Source organism: Siniperca chuatsi, linkage group LG5, assembly GCF_020085105.1.
Source record: "Siniperca chuatsi isolate FFG_IHB_CAS linkage group LG5, ASM2008510v1, whole genome shotgun sequence".
NCBI classification, from domain to species: Eukaryota; Metazoa; Chordata; class Actinopteri; order Centrarchiformes; family Sinipercidae; genus Siniperca; species Siniperca chuatsi.
This window is the reverse complement of record NC_058046.1, coordinates 11,611,175-11,630,625: the sequence shown is the minus strand read 5'-3', so window position 1 is coordinate 11,630,625 and position 19,451 is coordinate 11,611,175. Positions and strand designations below refer to the sequence as shown.

Genomic DNA, 19,451 nt, shown 5'->3' with positions numbered 1-19,451 from the left:
TCCAAGGCTAACCCCCCAGGATCCCTACAGCTGCACCTGTAGTTAATCCTACCACTCCCTCTTATCACATTCAAAAGGAGATGAGGGTTGATGGGCTGTGTCCCACAATCCCTGATTGGCAGAAACACAAGTTTACAATAGCTGCATGGGTTACCCCACTTGTGTGAAAAACAAATGGCAGGAGAGGGAGAAACGAGAACTGGAGACCAAAGGACTGGATATTACAGAAAAAGCAAGGCAGGCAATGGGAATGTTAAAATGTTTTTTATGGGGTCTATGCATCATTCTCAAGGAGAGAGGATAAATGCAGGATATCCACACTGACAACATTTTGTTTGTGTTCCAGGAAGTGGGACTGGTTGATTACCACTCTCATCATACCAGGGACTACAGCTCCCATCTGACCCAGCCCCATCGCCGTCGGCCTTCCTTACTTTCAGAGTTTCAGCCTGGGAATGAGAGGTAGGTGCACCATGCTCATAAGGTCTATTCTCTCATGAGCAGCATATTGGCATTGTTTTAGATGACAGCGTGTTTATATTCCTTGTGCATGTCATTACATTGTTTTTTTATACATTACCTACTGTACTGGGTGCTGTTTGTTGTATCATTTATTTGTGCAGAATTATTTATAGTGCAAATATAGCATCAGGGTATGTAAAAGAAAAACATCTGAAGTTGCACAAAAATGAAAATATTCCAGCCTTATATATAATAGCTGTACCTTTTCAATTAGAAAATTATAAAATAATATTATTATAAATCTTTTCAGTTCAACATCCTCCTCTGCTGGGGATTGTAGATGACATGATATTTTTATTTTCATACGTTTTTTTCAGATACTAGATATTGTGGTGTTCACTGTCAGTAAACATAAGATTTATGTCATTTGCATGACAGTGCCTTTTGCCCTTTTAATGTATTTGTCCTTGTTGAGTCTTGACGACTGAGGGACAAAGCATGCTCAATGGAAGCGTCATGCAGGCTGCATTTTTATGCAGTATTATTCTACTAAAGCCTCTGCCTGTTAACCCTCCCCCACTGTAATCCTTATGTAATTGGCATCTGCAAGCCGTTCCTCTGTAATGTTGTGTTAAACGGCTCTGCGGGGCAATGGAGCTTGCAGAGTTTTGCCATCTTCAATAGACCAACAGTAAGTCAGGCAAAGCATTGTACGTATGGTACTTTCTCTCTGGAGACTCAGGTCTCGTACCTTACAAAATTGTTTATTATTTATATAGCCATGCTTTTTTGAGTCTTGATGAGTAATGAATAATTTATGTGAATACCATGAATTTTTCATGATGCGCAAAGGATGAGTCACAAGAATATTTTTTTCTCCTCAGTTGATTGTCATGGCAGATTTTGCATATGTTAAAACATGCAAGAAATACAAAATTTAATTTTCAAGAGGTTTATTTTACTAGAATTCAACTGGCAGATATTTGTTACATGTAGAGTACGTTGTGTATGGAGTGGGGGCTGTCTTTCAAAATAAATCAAATGATTTGTGTACCTTTTTTAGCCTCTGGAACACAATGGAGTTATAACAGCAGACGGCAGATAGTGGAATGACTCTAGCAGTGTGTGGCCGTTGAGTGTTGTGTTGTCTCTAAGTATCAATCAGATGGGATTATTTTCAATGTAAAGCACAGAGCGGTGTGTTGGTCCTGTTTAACGGTTAGCATAGCCTAGCCCAAAATGTGGGAACACTGGGTCATAGGCTGAGACAGAAATAAACACCACACTGTTCAACTGCTACCCACCAGCTCCTGATTTGCTGACACCCTTTATTCAATCACTGGTGCTTTGGCAGTCACTCTCAGTATACATGATGCCTGTTTCTGCAAGACTGATGCCTTATGCAACTTCTACAGTGAAGCAGTGAGGTTGTTTTTCAGTAGTGAGAAAATAACCATCATATCAAAGGGGGAGACTATCAGTTAGCCCATGTTTCTTTGTGGAGACTGTGAAATAAACCGCTGGTCTTGCTGGCAGGCATCTGTGGGTGGAGAGTCTTTCAGTTGAATATATCAGGCCTTCAGCATTCCTTTAGAGGGCTTAAAATCCAGTCTGAAGCCCTCATTCTACGTTCTCATTCAGAGTCTGAATAGTGTAATTCTGGCCTTGGCAATCTTTCAATCGAGTCTCCTCTCAGATGTGTGCTCGTCTTTTCATAAGTCTCAGTAATTCTGTACACCATGTCTCCATTTGTAGCAAGGTCAGGGCTGTTCACATTCTGACTGAGAATGTAAGCACTAACATGGCCTTAGAAACTGCACTTTCCTTTAAGGATGGCATTATCTCTTTCTCAATAGATCTATGTATCCTTCATAAAGAATTTCCCCTCTGGGATCAATAAAGTATTTCTGATTCTGATTTCTGATTCATGTAGTCTTTAATTGTCTTGGACTGAAAGCAAGGTGAAAATGTGCTATTTAGTTAATGCTCCAGATTTACCCTAATTACAGGTCAGAAAACCGCAACAGTATAATCACTGGTGAGCCACTGTGCTAGTTGTCTGTTTCATCCTCCTCTTTACTCCAGGCAATATCTCAGTCACTCCGCCTCTTCCCATCTGTCTGAGATCACCCAGGCTACTTGAGAAAGGGAGAGAATACATTTTATAGCAAGCACCAACCACTTAACAGGGTTTCTTTTCTGGCCAGAACAGAGAGTAGAGTGCAAATGAATCTGGTGCAATAATGCAAAATGAGTTTGTACAATAGCTGTGATTATTCTTGTCATTTATCTGTGAACTTTGATTAATGTAGTAAATAGGTATCAAAGTAGCATTCTGAGGCTTCTATTCAGACCTTAGTATGTGGAGGTTTGCATAGTTATGTCAGTGTCTTTTCAAATATTTGCACAAATTGTCCTAAATATTTGTGCCCTATACTGTAGTTAATTATTATGTCATGTTACTATGACTGTGATTTTAGTAATGCTTTTTAAATGAATTAATGTATTTATTGCTATTCATTTACAAGGTTTTATTATTTGTTTGTCAGTAAACAACAAAAGAAGAAAAAACAACAAAATGCAAATGCTTTTCATCTGTAATTATTATTTCAAAAGGAAACCATTGAATTCTGATAAGGAATTTAGAGCATCAATGCTGAATTACTCAAAGTGAATTATGATGCATCTAAGAAAATTGATTGCCCTACCCATACTTTACAGTGCCTTGTGTATCCCAAAATTAACCTTCCAGAATATAGCTTTCATTTATCCAGTATCCAGCATTTAGCAGTTATAAATATCCCAGTCTCCTGTTGTTTTGGCCATTGAGTAATGTGGTTTTTGTTCAGCAATATGAACAGAAAAGTTGAGGGCTTGAGCACATTTTGCATCAAGTTTTTCGGCTCCACCCATTGTCCCTCCTTCTGTGCACTTTCTCAGTTTCATTCATCCCAGCTGTGGTACAGTTAGCCTGGCTTCTCTCTCTGTTAGTTGTCCCTGTGCCGTGCACAGCTGTGGAGCTACTCCTCTGGGAAGCAACGAAGAGATTGGCAGCCACACATGCCGTAGTGCTTTCACAATAACAGGCTGCTATCAGCACACATGATCTCTCTTCTTGTTCTAATGGTGCTCAGACCTGTAAGAAAGTAATGGAGCTGTTGTGAGGTGTTGTGTTATGTTGCCCCCGTCCCTCTCCTCCACACACGCACTGTCCCCCACATTTATACACATCTCTTTCTCTCATCCTCCAGACAAATCCTCCCCAGGGATCAGATTATTCTGCACGCTCAAGAGGGAGAGGAGAATGGGGCGGGGGGGGGGGGGGGGGCTAGAGCTTGATGATGTGATTATGTAAGTGCCAGCCCTCTATGGAGATGAGGAAGTGTGCGACTGAATGAGTGAGAAAAATGTGTTCGGGGGGAGTAGTCACACACCATCTGGTTATTAATTTTGGCCCCTGTTTTTCGAGGTACTATTTAGGCAGTCACACAGATAAGCATTCACAATCCATTTCTGTCCTCTGCACTCCATGGCACCTTTTAACATGCAGATTTAGTGACATGACATATCTCTCCCGTATTAATCTCTGGTCTAGTTTGAGGATGGTCTTGATCGTTACACCATCCCACCAGCACCCTAAGAGACAGAGGCAGGCTCCATGCTCTTTGGCACATAGAGAAACCACACACTAGGCCATTATGGGCCTGGACCAGCAATTATGGTTGTGTTTTCCCTCTTCTCTTCAGAAGCCACTTCCATTTTGACACTGGCAGCAAAGTCACTGACAATCTGGAATCTGCCTCCAGGGCGGACTTGAGAAAACCATTCCCTCAGAAAGAACAGAGAGCCATTTACAAGTGGGCTAGTAAAATTTCCCAGATCTAAGTAGCTAGTGCAGTTAACATTCGGAAGCTGTCATTTGACTATTCCTCCAAAGGTTCCTAGTCCCTAGGGAAACGTCCTGCGGTGGAAACGCAACTTATTTGACTACACACCAAGGGTCTGTTTTAATGGTGCACTTTAGCTTGTTGCTGTCTAACACACCCCACCCCCACCCCCCCACCCCCAAAACTTGCAGTAGGCTTTGTTTTTGGCTTTGTATATGTGGCCATTGACTGTCTAGCAATGCCTGCAAAACCCCACATGAGACACCTACCATATGCTGCTATATTTAAAACCATTAGATGGTAATGTTACAGTGAGTCACCATTTCCAATTTTCTTGCCTCCCTTTCTTTCCACTTTCCACTACTAAGTGACCCATTGCATGTTCCCATTTTGCAGAAAAAAATGGTGATTACTTTATGAGGATTCTGTCTGAACCAAATCAAGCCAGCTGGCATTTGTGTGTGCCTTCAACACAACAGTAAAGATTTAGGTCAGTCTGATCTAAGGCTGTAACTGTCATCTTGTGCTTTTGTACAAATGCGTCTTTGTGTGGTTTAATGTAGCCTGTATAAATGGGATTTGATTAGGCCATCATGTTTAAACAAAACCAGCACCAAGCCTCTTGCTCAGAAGATCAATATTGTCTCGTTACTGATGTCTTCACATCTCAGATTATTTAACCTGACAACCACCACATCACACATGCTTATCAGAACTGTTTGATGTATTAGCGAGGTAGCTAGCCAGCTATAGTTTAGTAACAGTATAGTCAGTAACAGTTAACAGACTGAAAGGTAAGCATCAGAGCATCTCTTCATCATTCTGCAGATCAGCGGACGACGGTGCAGTGGTTTGAGTGTTGACTTCATGCTACATTGCTACCTAGCTGGTGAGATGCAGTGCTGGAAAGTAAATAAATAACATCCCCATATTGGAATCACAGGAGCCTGTTTTTTCACTGGATACAATGAACGTTTCCCCTGAACGTTTATAGCAGAGGCGCTGTTTATCTCTTGACTTGGCAGCAGCGAACCATGAGTTAATGTTTGTGTCTGTTACTTTAACAGCGAAATATTGCTACAGATGACATGTTTTGATAAGCAAGAAAGAAGTGTTTCTGATTGGAGTTCAAACCATTGAATTAATGGTTCAGAATTGAAACAAAGCTGTAACATGACTCTCATAGTTTAATAGAGTAGAGAATATGTGGTTTAGTAGAGAAGTGGTGTAACTAAGTACATTTATTACTGTACTTTAGTACAATTTAGAGGTACTTGAGTATTTCCATGGCATTTTCTGCTACTTCAGCATCTGACTGATACTGAACAGTATTGATGTTTATTTAGCTGTTTATTTTATTTTTAGTTATTCTTTATTTTTTCAGGGTTCATTTCTAGAATTGGTTGACATGTTAATGTAACATGTTAAAGAATATTTAACATAAATATTCTTTAATAAAGTTATTTGTTTAAGAAAGCCACCTTCTGAGTACCTTTACATAGGCAAAATCGGTGCACAATCCACATAGAAAAGGTCTATTTTCATTCCAACTCAAAAATTGAATATATTGGCAATCGGTGAACGTTTCCACTCTAAAATCTTTATTTGTATCGGCCGCAAAAATCTCATATTAGCCAGACTCTAGTCTTATCTTCCATTAGTTCTTGGGACTACTCCCTCCCTCCTACATCATTACACAACTTTCAAGTTACTACTACTTCATCTGCCTCAGTCTCAGCTGTACCTGAGATCTACTGCACTTTGAGCTGAATGCCAATATACTGTCCTTCCATGCTAACTTTAGCCTGTTATCATGCCTACAGTTAGCATGCTAATACGCAAGCTAATCAATAGATGTTAACCATGCTAACACTAAACATCTTGATGTGTTACCATCAATTTCAGTTAAGTACAGCTGGGGTTGATGGGAATTTGGTCAATAGTTCTAGGGGTGTCCTGACGTAAATGAAGTATTGCAAGTTGAAAAGTCATCAGAGTCATTATAGGGTTTATCCTCTGGCTTCCACGAATGCCTGTTTGAAATGTCATTGCAATTCAGTAGAGACCAAAGTGTTGGACTGAAGGACTTCATCCACAATGCTAGTGTGTCTGAAAACCTGATGCAAGAAGACACCAATATGTCAAGGAAAATACTGGTCTTAAATCGAGTTGTTCTAGGTTTGTGATTTTCTTTCATCAAGTGTTACGTTAGAAACTCACAACTGCTGCCTGTAGCTTACTGCATCTACATTTTTCAGTAGCTTTCCATACTTTTCTCTAATCTGCTACGTTTGTATTTCTTTCTGTTGCAGAGGACAAGAGCAGCATAGCCGCTATGAGCACATCTACCTGCCAGAGCCCAGCAGCCAATCAGAGATGGAGTATGCAGAGATCAAACGGCCTCGTTTAGAGATGGGACCAGAGTCTCTGATGAGGCCTTCATCCCACCGGCCACCAATGCCTCTGGGAGGGGCTGAGGATATGGCAAAGGTCAGTAGTCACTATAAAATACAGTATATGGTATTGTGGATTATGGACCAGCATGTCCATTACACGCTTTGCCGTGATACCGGGTTGCAGCAGCAGACCAGCGGCAAGTGATAGTTTAGTAGAGTATCTGATATCCCGTATGATTAAAAAGTGCTGCCAAATTAGGAGTGCTCTAGACTGTCAGTTTCGCACTGTTTAAACGTGCATAAAACACATATGGTTGTGTGTGTCAAATTCCAACACAGACAGAAGAGGACAGAAGCAGCACATCCGCTAATGACACCAAAATGCGGTGGAGACTAAGCATAGCTTTTTTTTTTAATTACATGACTATTTTGGTACAAACATTTACCTGCCAGTGTGGCGGATAGCCTTCCAAGATTTACTCGCCAAACGGATCTACCCACATTTGGTGCTTGGCGGATGTTTATTTCGGACTCTGTGTACATATGGTGACCCCTTTTTTTCTCAAATATTCCGATTTCATACTTGAAATCTTTAGTTTTTTTTTATTAAACCTGCCGGCCTCCTTCAGAGCCACAAAGGATGTTATTCGACATATCACACCAGAATTTGTTGAAGGAGATTCTGCATTGCAGGAGCTGGAGCTCTATGAGCAGCAGTGGGAAGACTAAGGGAGTTGTGAAACAGCAATTAATAATACAGCTGACCTAGATTTCAAAAGACTGAGGATGAAACTGTGTGAACTTCACATCAAAACGAGTTGCTTGCAGTGTAGAGCTGCTGATGGGGAGGTGTTCCTGACATTATACTGAGTGCATCAAACTGCCAGGGGAGGCAGACAGCGAAGGAATGGTAAATAGATACACCAATAACGGAGGTACAGGAAAAAAACATTGACTCTTAAGCTAGCAGGGAAATATTCAGGAATGCCATCAATTCCCCACAGAGCACTGAGGGCTATAAACCTATTACACATATAAGTCATGTCAATCATTGCATGGAGCAAGTGCACTAAATGATAGAGAGGGAGATGCAACTGAAAATTAGGGGCAAGTGTAGGGAGGCATAGATAAAGGGAAAGGGAGGAGTAAGTTAGTAAGACTAACAAGAAAAGAGGGAGTAGGCCATTAGTATCAGACAAAGCTGACACTTGTATCATGACTCATATGGACAATGAATCTGAGAAGGACAAAGCAACATTTTGTTATTGTACACCATTGTGCAGTCATCCTGATTTTGTGGTTAAAAAGGATATAAGATCAGATCAGAATGAGAGACTTTGAGTGTCCTCCTCTACATGGGTGCTCTCAAAAATGTTCTATGCATGTCAAACTTGCCTTATATGACTCAAAGAGTGAGCAGTGCTATTGGTGATGTTTATACTGTTGTGGAGATCCACATGTGGCACAGCTACCCCATTCAGATCAAAACAGTGATGCAGGTCAAACCTCTGTTGGAATGAGTCTGTGCAAGTTAGCTGACCCTCCTTTGCAACTAGAGCCAGATCAATAAATAGGCTGCTTATTGCAGATAAGATTAGATAAGAAGGTATTGGTGTATTCACCTTATTAGCGGAAATACAGACACAGCCAGTTGACTTTTTTTGCGCAAGACTTCCGGTCAGGCATTTCCGGTCATTGGCTAGCTAACACAACGACCTCTTTGGACCTGTTTAGACCACTATGGCTTTGAGGAAAACCGGAATTGTGGAATTGTTTGTGCAGTTAGGGGTTGCCATAATAGCTGGTACAAACAAAAGGTTTACTTGAAGCAGGAGTGTTTTCAACCACCCGATACCAGAGAAGTGGCTAGGCTAACTTACCGAAGTAATATATAATATTCTCTCTCTCCGACCAACTGTTTACGTCTGCATTTGAAAATAAGGTGAATAGGGCTTCCCCCTAAAAGTCGATTGCTCGGGTCATCAGCCGAGAAGACCCCAAGTCAACTTTGCACTTTGTTTTTTTTAGCTGCGTCAGTGTATACAGAGCAACGGCAGGGAAGGTGGTAAACTTTACAAACCATAACGCATATCTGTGATTAAAATATTCTAAACTCAAGGTTCACTTACTAGATTCTATAGTGTTTTGGTTTTTGAGCACGTGTCTATCTCAGAGCTTAGAACAGCAGTGACATGTCTTATGCCACCAAAACAACTCTCAAATACTGTGTATTGCAGCAGTTTAAGAAGGCTTGAGTGACATTCTTGTAGGTGACATTTGAATCGTGGTGTTTTTACCACTTAGTTTTAGAAAATGTAAATAAACTATAATATGGAAAAATATTACTTAATTTTTTTGTACAAGGAAACCTGTCATTATTTGAAAGAGTCACCTGACCCACTTGTTTTCCCTTTAATTTACTCTTCTTCTTACTTAAAAGTATTCTATTCAATTACTTGAATTATTGTCATAATAATGATTAATGAATAACGATTATGAAAATAAGCAATAGTTGCAGCCCAGCATTTAAGACAACATCCATTAAGCAGCAGTAGTTCACATTTAGTAACTTTGCAAGACGGTGACATAGAATTGACATAAGTGTTCACAATCAGTCTTTGGCTCAAGGAACAAAATATGAAAAAGGAAGCAACAACATATATCAAAAGTTGTTGGTGACATCTTAAGTTCACAGCAAGGCCGGCCACACAACTTACACCTGTATGTTTCTTGCATTTTAAAGATTTTCATTTAGCTTTAGCTTTTTCTCAATTATGTTTAGTCCATAGAGCCCCATTGAGATCAGTTTCACTCACCTCACTTCATATTGCAGTTTTATTTTTTCTAGTTTAAATTATTTCCCCTTTACAATGAAATTCAGTTTTGAAACACAAGGAAATCTACCTCAGTTTCAGTAGCTTTGTGTACTTGCAGTTGTGTTGTGTTCTTGATGTCCAAACGACATGGACTATTGTGAACTTACATGCACATTCTAGCATGAAAACAGGATGTCTACAGCTTTATTTAACTGTTGTCTGGAATGCATACACTTAAGACTATGTGACTCAGTCATACAGGCTGGTGCTCACTAAACAGAACACATTTACACAGACATGCTACAACACCCAGAGGTAATTTAAAAAAAAAAAAACCCTGATGCATTTACAGCCGGAGACATCATGCAGTGGAATGTTCTAAATGCGACCGGGGTTGTTGAGGGCATATAAGCTGTAAACTGTGCTGGGCCAAGGGCTTAGCTATTGGCCTGTGACCTTTTCACACTATGTCACAGGTGTAGTAGCTGTTGATGTGCTGCTGTACTGTTGAAAAGAACAGAGGACAGTGTAGGGCACAAGACCAGAGGGAAAACTTAAGTCTAGGAGAACACAGACTACTTTTGACTTGATGGTTTTGTCATACCATCAAATCTCTCATGGTTGAAAACACTTTTTAAAAATTTGCAAACACTTTACTGTCCTTGAGTTCTCATCAGAACAAAGTAGCAACAGTAAAAATGTCATTACGAATAGACAACTGCAGTGATGTGTTGCCCCCCTCATAAAACCGCTGCACATCATTTAATAACATTTTTATTTTTTCAAGATTATGTTATGAATCTCTCTGAAATCTTGGTGATTGTGGTGACCATGCACACATGTTGTGTAATGATATCTGGCTTTATATCATCATGATTTTGTCCCCTGAGAGATATTTCGGCATGCTTAGCTGTATCACAGGTCAGGAGGGTAGTGGTGTTAGTTGCACTCAAGAATGTTGTTTTAGACAAAGTCAAGCCATCCTAGGAGCTATTTTCCTTTTTTGTATTTATGTATGGTGAATTTTTGTGACTAACTGGCTTTGGCAAACTTGGGCTTCTTCATCTAGGGCAGCCCCTCAACATCCTCTGGCACTGGTATTTTCAATCACAGCAGGTCTACGGGGCTATAATGCAGCCTGCCTAGTCCAGATTAGCCCACTTACATAACCTTAATTTCAGACGTTTAAAAATAACGCAGAACAAAACTCAAGCTGGATCACACATGCAACCATTTATGGAGGCTAGAACTCTAGAATGCTCACATACATGCAGAAATTAGGAAAACACATACTCACTGATCAGTAAAATTAGAGATCCTGCCCCTGCAGAACAAGTGGGCCCCTCTCTTACCATTTGTGTGTGTTACATAAACGGGTGCAGGTAACAGCAACTCCATTTCCACTCTTGCTTTGCATGTGAACGGATTACTGAGAATTGGCGTAAAGCATGATCTACCAGGCTCTGAAAAAAGTAATATGTGTGCAGAGCTGTTTTGAAGGCAGTTCACTTAGGGGTGTATGTCGACCAGAACACGAGACACACATCAAACTGTCGTGGAAACGTCATGTGGCTTGACAATCCAGAAGGCTAAAGTGAAAATGATATATATAAATGTGTTTTTCTTATGTTTATGACCCCTAAAATGTCAGACCTTGACTTTACTGACTTGTATCTGTGCATTCAAGAGAGTTTTGTCACTAGAAAGGTGTTTTCACTTTCCTCTGCTGAAGGGGGAGATGTCTGTACACTTCCCTGAAGTCTGAGATTCAAACGGACTCCGGGCAAGCTAGATTTGAGACGTCACAAATGCGAAAGCCAACCACAATGCCATCGGCAGATAAACCTGAAACCTCGAGCGCAGAGTGGACTTGTCAGTACAGAGCGAGAGTTTGCAAATTTAGCGTTGTGAAAGTTTTGACAGCAAACATGGTAGAGTTTTTGGATGTAAACCGGACCCTAGAGCTTCCTTCCACTATCTACGAACGTTACATAATAACAATGTGAACACACTGTAACATCATAGCAGATATTATTGAATGTTTCACAACCACTAATGCTGTGTCAGCCACTGCAGTTGCAAGCTAACAAACAACATAAACAAATAAAAGATGCTAACTGCACTTACCATTCTGATCCGTCTGCGAGTCGCCTATTTTGGTGTACAATAGACTCCCCATCTGGGTCTGACTGACTGAGGCTCAAACATGTGTGGCTGAATCTTTTCGACGTTTCAAATAACTTTAGCCATCTTGACGAGGTGTACCGCTCTCTCACCATGATTGTATGCGTCTCACCCACATCCATGCTCTCACCAGCACCGGTCAATGTAACACACAGCGGGCGGGACATTCTGAGATCCAGAATTTCTCAATGAGGGAGGAGTAGTAGATCTGCTTCCAGACCATTTTTTTATTTATTTATTTATTTTACTTTTTACATGGTATAACCATATTTAAACAAAATATTAATCATTGCAGAGTATTTTTACATACTTTAAAACATGTCTGGAGAGGAACTTTAAGAAACAGCTGGTCTGTTGATGACTGGAAAAAGGTCTGGTCTAATGAATTCCAGTTTGAAATGAAACACTACAATGGTTGACTGTGATCTAAAGAACATGATGTGATGGACACATCCTTCATTATTACAACTGTACCGGTGTAATGGCTGGGGAGCATTTAGCACACACGTTAACACTGTCATAGACTACATTAACATTGTCATAGACTAGATTTATGGCTATCTCCAAGAAGAAGCGGGTTACTTTCAACAAGATAACGCTCCTTGAAGCACAAGAATTCTCCAAAGGATGAATCTAGGGACATTCAGGTTAAATTAAATTAATGACCTGGTCATCTCAATTAGAACTTAAACGATTATTTGATTAGATCGACAGATAAGTAATTGGCTTCAACTGTTTATCTTCATGTGCCCAACTCCTAATTTTGCATAACTGTAGGCTGTTTGCTGGACTTATTTTTATATATATATATATATATATATATATATATATATATATATATATATATATTTTTTTTTTTTTACTATTTTCTGACATTTTATTGATCAAATTATTAAGTAATTAATCAATAATAATCTGCAGATTAATCCTTAATAAAAATAATCATTAGTTTCAGCCCTAATCTCAATACCCTGGTACCAATCAGCTTCCACTGAGCAGCTTTTGAGATGAACTAAAGCATGACATCAATTAAAAACTAGAATTTGCCTGTCAACCTTGTGAAGTTGTGTGAAGCACTGGTGTCTGCTTGCTCTGCTTTACACTGTGAGGCTACAAATTCCCTGTCGGTGCCAGTAGGTGTGGTAGCTGTTATTTAAACCCGGGATGGTCCAACGTGGTACTAAGAAGGGGTTTATATTGTGAGTGTATACTCACAGTGTGTATATGCTGACTTGAGAGTACTGTACTGTACTTGGGAGATCAGTGGTTTGATGAATCGCTTCTCTCTACTCTCTCATCATACGGCTGCTTAGTTGATGTGCCGCACTGTGTATTGTTTGACACACACCATTTTCATTTTTCTGCCAGAAGACATGCTAATAAGCACGTCCTTAAAAACAGCATTTCACATTTCAAACAAAGTCTCTTAAACAGATCCAGCTGCCAGTGCTCTTATGCATAATCCTGGCAAGGGAGACTGTGACCTCATATTCATTAGTGTGGTCTAGTGACACTGAGACACTACACTGGCTTTCATTACCCAGAGGACTTAATTACTGCCGTGTGTTACCTTCCCAAAGGATACACAGACTGTGTTTGGATGATTTCTTGTATAGTAACCTACAGACCTTGCAATCAGAGGAAGACTGGGATGCTTACAACAGGAGAGAGGAGCAGAGGATAATGTACAAGTGCATTCCTCTGAGATGGTCAAGCCATATCAAGAGGGTCTTTGCTGCTCCGCTGTATGTCAGATACCTTACACTGACCTGCCGTCTGTAATCAGTTTCATCCAATGATCATATAGACCTGTCTTACCACATGAAATTCCATTTTGAAATAATCCTCTTTGTCCATGTTCATCCCTCTCCCTTCAGATTTTAATGAAAGGAATTTATGTTTGACTTTTGCTAGATTGTAAAATTGAAAAGACTGAGGACCATAATATTATACACATCTTTTACATCTAACCATGTCACTTTTCTTTTTGTTGTGCCGCTGTAGGATCGTGGAAGTGCCATGGGGAAACTGGAGCCAATCTCCCCGGTGAGCCCGGTCCATATGGACCCTGACTTGGATCTGGTGCCGGCTCGCTTCTCCAAGGAGGAGCTGATCCAGAACATGGACCGTGTGGACAGGGAGATCACCATGGTGGAGCAGCAGATCTGCAAGCTTCGCAAGAAACAGGTCTGCACACCTATGGATCTGGTCATAACTTTGAGATTATATTGGCTTGCTTTGTGTTTAGTGATTGCAGACTGATGCTATTTCAAGTTTTCCTGCTTAGCTCTTTGATTTTAAGAAGGATTTATGTTTCTCCATAGACTAGGGGTGTAACGGTACACAAAATTCATGGTTCGGTATGTACCTTGGTTTTAGGGTCACGGTTCAGTACATTTTCGGTACAGCAGGAAAACAAAATGTAGTTTTGTAATTTTGAAAAATGTAAACATTAAACAGTGGTTCATTGGCCATGATTCTTACTGTAACAGTTAATGCACTTAAATACTGTCATATTGTCTGTCAGTAAGAAAAAATAAATAACAAAATGTCAGTAATGCTCCATTGTAACTGTTGATAATTCCTGAACAACTGCAGCTTGCACTCCTTTATACAGGGCAGCACAACAGCCTGACTGAAATGCACACGTGAAGGCACATTGTAGTGGGGCTCAAGCACTTTGACCATATGCTTAAATTCTTTCTCTGCAACGAGTATGGTCGCTTATCTGCAGTGATAAATACTCCTATAGCATCAGTTATTGATTTGGCACGGTCTGAATCTGCAGTTAGAGGCTCCCTGAATGCTGTGTGGAGAAGGACTCGCCTTCCAGTCTATTTTTGTCTTGTTCCGCCAATCAACACACTCGTGTGATGCTGTCGTAAATGACATATTTGATGTGTTTCCGCAGACATACCCAACTTCAGCTGAACAATGTCGGCATACAGACACTAATCGTTGCCCATCGTAATATTGGGAAACTGTGATGCTCCCATACAAACTGGTCTTTCATTTGTGTTTACCATTCAGAGGCAGCGACACTACATGAGCTTGACTAACTGGGCTAAGCCAACTAGCATGCTTCAAATGACAGCAACTGGTGCTCTGCCAAAACGTTCCGGGCAAAACTTGCGCTCTAGAATTTCTGTTTTGCGGGTGCGAGCAGTCGACATAGACAGACTATTTTAACAGTAATAGTTTGGGTCACAGGGCGAACCAATCCGAGGAAGTTGCACACCCAACGTCCTGTACCAAATGGTTCGGGACGAATGCATGTACCGCTTACTCCCTTACCATAGAAAAGTTCTGGTGGTCCTGCTGTAGATGTCTCTGGCTTTGGAATTGATTTATATTTCTTCCTAGGATTTAACTTGTTTGTTTTATCACCGCCAAAGCACTAGATTGATGTGTCGGTGGGAACTTGTGCACCAGAAAGGGCTTCATAGATGGCAAAATTTATATTTTGCGATCTAGGAAGGCAAGTACTGCTTGGCATGCAGCTTAATAAGAGCCACCTTTTAATAAGTTTTTGTAGTGATGATTTAGGTACTTCAAAGTTCTTTTTCACAAGGTGTTATTTTGTGCACAACCTGTAAAAATAGATGATGTATGAGGGTGAAGAAAGTTGAGCAGACACCACTTTGTGATGTCCTTCATGTGCATTCTGCAGATATTTTGACCAGTCAGGCATGCCTAAAAGCACTATGAGGTACCGAAGAGTTTATTCATCATGCTTTTAGATGTCTAAGTCTTTGCCAGTGCTGGCATGCTTGTTGAATTTTCATAATGCCAGTGTTTGGCTTGTTTGAAATGTTCATGTGTGGTTTTCCAATGTGGCTTTCCCTGCCAGGCTTCAGTTGGCATCAGTGCAAGAAAGTCTTAAGCAGACTTTGCTGTGTTGTAATCACTGCATTCAAGTTCTGTGGCTGTTTCTTGCTCAATGTGCCACGATTCTGTACACGCACTCCTCCAGGCAGCAGCATTCCCTTTTCTCTTCTCTTCTCTTTGGCTTTTTATTTAGGAGAAAAGTAGGTTAAAAATATATAAGGCTATAAATAACAGCTTCCCTGGGGGAGGAGGAGGATTATGGTGGAGGTTTTGTGACTGCTAAACCACTCATATCCTTGCCACACAGTCTCCCTTTTGGCCACCTGCCATATTTAGTAGAGAAACTGTATGGTTGAGCTTGCTCTTTTCCTCCTGAATCCCTCCTCCACCATGCATGCTGTTATATTAACATACTGTTCATTATACTCAATTATTAAAAAAAAATCACCATTCACAAGGAACATTAGGTTAATTTTCTGAAGACAGCTAGATGTGTTGTTCTCTGGCTCATCTGACAGTATTAAACTTAATGAAATGACTCTTGACCACTAAATTATACTATTGAGATCTCTCCACTCAAGCAGCTTGAGCTAACGCTGGTTTCACAGACTGACATGACAAGCTACTTCACAGCTTAGAATGCTGGAGCTTCCTGTTTAGAGCTATTGGTTCGATAAGCTTAAAATATTGATTATGATAAGCTTGATCATGTTGTTAAACGACGAGTAAAATACCTACTGAAGTGTGCCTTTCTAAGTACCCAGTTATTTGGTCAAGAATAATCTCCAAATACGTGTTTTGTTATTTGTCCTTTTTTTGGTCCAAGTAAACATAAATTAGCTACAGCTTATAAAATCTGCCGACAACATTTCACCTGATGAAATCAATGGTTGTCAGATAACAATGAGAAGCCTGCTACTCTGTTAATTGAAAAGACTTAGTACTTCATGAATCTGGATATTTCACCAAATTGCAACTGGAACCAAAATAAAACTGGGGGATTCCAACCGTAGGGTTGAAACTTGAGAATGATTGAGAGGCTAAGCTCTGCTGCTTACAGGCATAAATCAAGACCCCTCCCCTCACCCTCCGTCAATACACACGCAGTGTTTTTATGGATAGTTTTTTACAGTTCGGCTCTCTTCAAGTATAAAAACATCTGGACTAATTAAGTAGCACGGTAACACTTTATTTAAAGACTTCTGGCAAAGTTACTGGATGGGTGGGGGTTAGGGCTTAGGTTACTGCCAGCCTGTGTCTTGTCAGCCAAGCTCAGGATGGCTGGTTTATTTTGTTTTACTCTGCGGTGGGTTTGGAAAGGGAAGGGGGGTCTCTATGGGAATGTCTGTGTTTCCCTCACCAGATGCTTATCCAGGCCTATCATGGCACATGATGATCCATCTTTCTCTACTCTCATATGGGTCCTCTGGAGCCCGTCTGTCCGTTCTCTGAAGACAGGAGATGAGATGTAGGAGTAGGGGGAAGTAAGGGGCTGACTTAACTGTAGATCAGCTATAGGCATGCCACTCAGTGACACTTGGCCCTAGCCTCCAGATAGATAGTTACAGCTGAATACACTCAGCTTCATAGAACATAGACTGTATCTAAAGATTTTCAGGCAAATTAAAGATGTTGAAAATCTCTCTGTCTCTCTGTCGAAAGTCTTTGAATGGGGGTATAAAGTTAAATTTTTGTGATAGTAACATGAAGTTGAAATGTAGATAGGTTTTGGTTCAGGTGCTTATGAGGCTTTCGATGCCCCTAAGAAGTTGAGTTAATGTTTAAATGTCAGTCGATGCTGGCTGCCGAATTATTTTTTTCTCAAGCTTTTACTCAAAAGTCTGACCTTTGGTCTTGCTCTTTATAAAATAATTGACTAAAGGCAGGAAAATAAACTTAATCGTCCTTCCAATAAAAGGTTTTTAACCAGAATGATAAATTACTTCAAGTACCAAGGCCCCATTTCCTTTTTATGTGTCTTATATCCAGATATGATTTAATTTATATTAATGTTCTTGTTATTTCTGTACTAGAAGCTGGGTAAGCCCAAGCATACTCTAGTTTGGAAGATTGAGGAAGACCAAAGTTTGTCTCTAACAGTTTAGCTACCAAGTAACTAACAGACACATTGATGAGTTGCACCTCTAAATAATAACCAGACAAAGGTTTGTTCATATGATAAAGGCTACATAGCAGCACCTTATGCCTTCTTTATGACTGTATGTGTTGAAACTGCTGTTTTCTGTGTTGCGCTGGAAAATTCAATGTGTAAATAATCTAAATCTTTGAATAATTTTTGTCTCATTATCGCCTGCCATTATCACAGCGGATGGATGTGGCTACTTCTACATGCTGCTTATTGACGTAGTTAAGCGTGGGGGGATTAATGATCCTGACTGGTAACGCCTTTTCAACATCTGGATAGAATGAGCAATCGAATAGCAGTCCCTCTAATGCTTCTTGGCTTTTTTAATTTCTGATAGCTATCTAATCTGTCAAAGATGCAAGAAGCATCTAAATGTAAATGGGCTATGAGAGCTAAACACTGCTTTCCTTTCTATATGCTATGCTGAATGTCAGAACAGGCTTCTCCTCTTCTTTCTGTACACCTTCAAGGGAAAATTGAATGTCAAAGAAGGACAAGATAAAGACAAGGGAAACATAAAGATTGATGGGCCTCAACCCTGCCAGATTCTCTTTTAGTTCCTCAGTTTTCTCTGCCAACCCCCAAATTCATACCTGCTGTCTGTATCTGTGTTTGTTCACAGTTTGCAGTAGACAGTACTTCCTAAAATTCACTGTTTCTCCAAGCAATGGTTGGTTACATGCCAGGTTGACTAGTAAGTTAGAGGAACTCTGTTTTCCAGTATTTGTCTGGTGTTAATTTCACACATTTCCCTCTCTTAATTTTCTTTTGTCTGTCTCCCTCTCTGTCTCGCTCTCTTAATTTTCTCTCTCTCATTGGATATTCCAGCCACACAGCAGGCATTGGCTTTGTTTACAGGCTGTTGTAGTAACTCTTTGATTAACTAGCCCCTGGGGAGTTAATAGCTATTAGAGCTAATAGGACAGTTGGTCTCATCCCTCCTGGAGAGCTGGGGGAGGGATAGTTTATCTAACACACACTCTCTAACCTCACAACAGGTCTTCCTGGAAGATCAGGGGCATTTTGTTAACCATCATCTTTGTGTGTTATGTGTGTTATAGCAACAGCTGGAGGAGGAGGCTGCAAAGCCCCATGAGCCAGAGCGACCCATCTCACCACCACCCAGCGAGGCGAAGCACCGCAGCCTGGTGCAGATCATCTACGATGAGAACAGGGTTAGTAGAACACACACACACACACACACACACACACACACACACACACACACACACACACACAGAATCTGTGGCCCACCACTCAAGTCCAAATTACCTTGCATTTGAATTTAGTTTCACTTGATCAAATATGCAGTGTATTCATTACCACAAGTGAGTGTAAGAGTGAGAGAGATGGGTGCTTTCCCCCCTTGCTTCTGTGTTGTTTTACTGGGCTGATACAAGATAACAAACTAAACTAAGCCAGGCTGTTGCACCCTCTGAATATTCACTGTTTCCTGGTATGGTTATTTGGTTCTAATGTCAGGGAGAGGGCAGCTAATGTTGGAGATGACAGTGCCTGTAAGGTAAACCTTTGAACAAACCACAGAGTCCCTAATCTTATCATGAGTAGAGCCCCATAGTGTGTACTTCTTTCATCACGTTTTTCATTACATTTCATAGACAACATAGACAAAGTGTGGATGACTCTTGTAGTAGCAAAATACTGGGTCTCTGAAGAAACTGATGCCTGTCTTGGAGATCTGTCATTTTCATTTACCTTGTTTGATGTAATC

The 19,451-nt window shown here is 40.5% G+C and overlaps 1 protein-coding gene across 9 annotated transcripts in view; it reads left to right on the top strand.

Moving 5' to 3' along the window:
• Positions 1–19,451, top strand: part of ncor2 (nuclear receptor corepressor 2) — a 96,858-nt gene that overhangs the window by 19,221 nt on the left and 58,186 nt on the right. For all 9 annotated transcript variants that reach the window (XM_044195551.1, XM_044195548.1, XM_044195544.1 and 6 more), the window contains exons 3-6: positions 347–462; positions 6,662–6,839; positions 13,750–13,932; positions 18,781–18,894. In XM_044195551.1, coding sequence (XP_044051486.1) covers positions 347–462; positions 6,662–6,839; positions 13,750–13,932; positions 18,781–18,894 — 591 coding nt within the window. The remainder of the gene's footprint in view (positions 1–346; positions 463–6,661; positions 6,840–13,749; positions 13,933–18,780; positions 18,895–19,451) is intronic.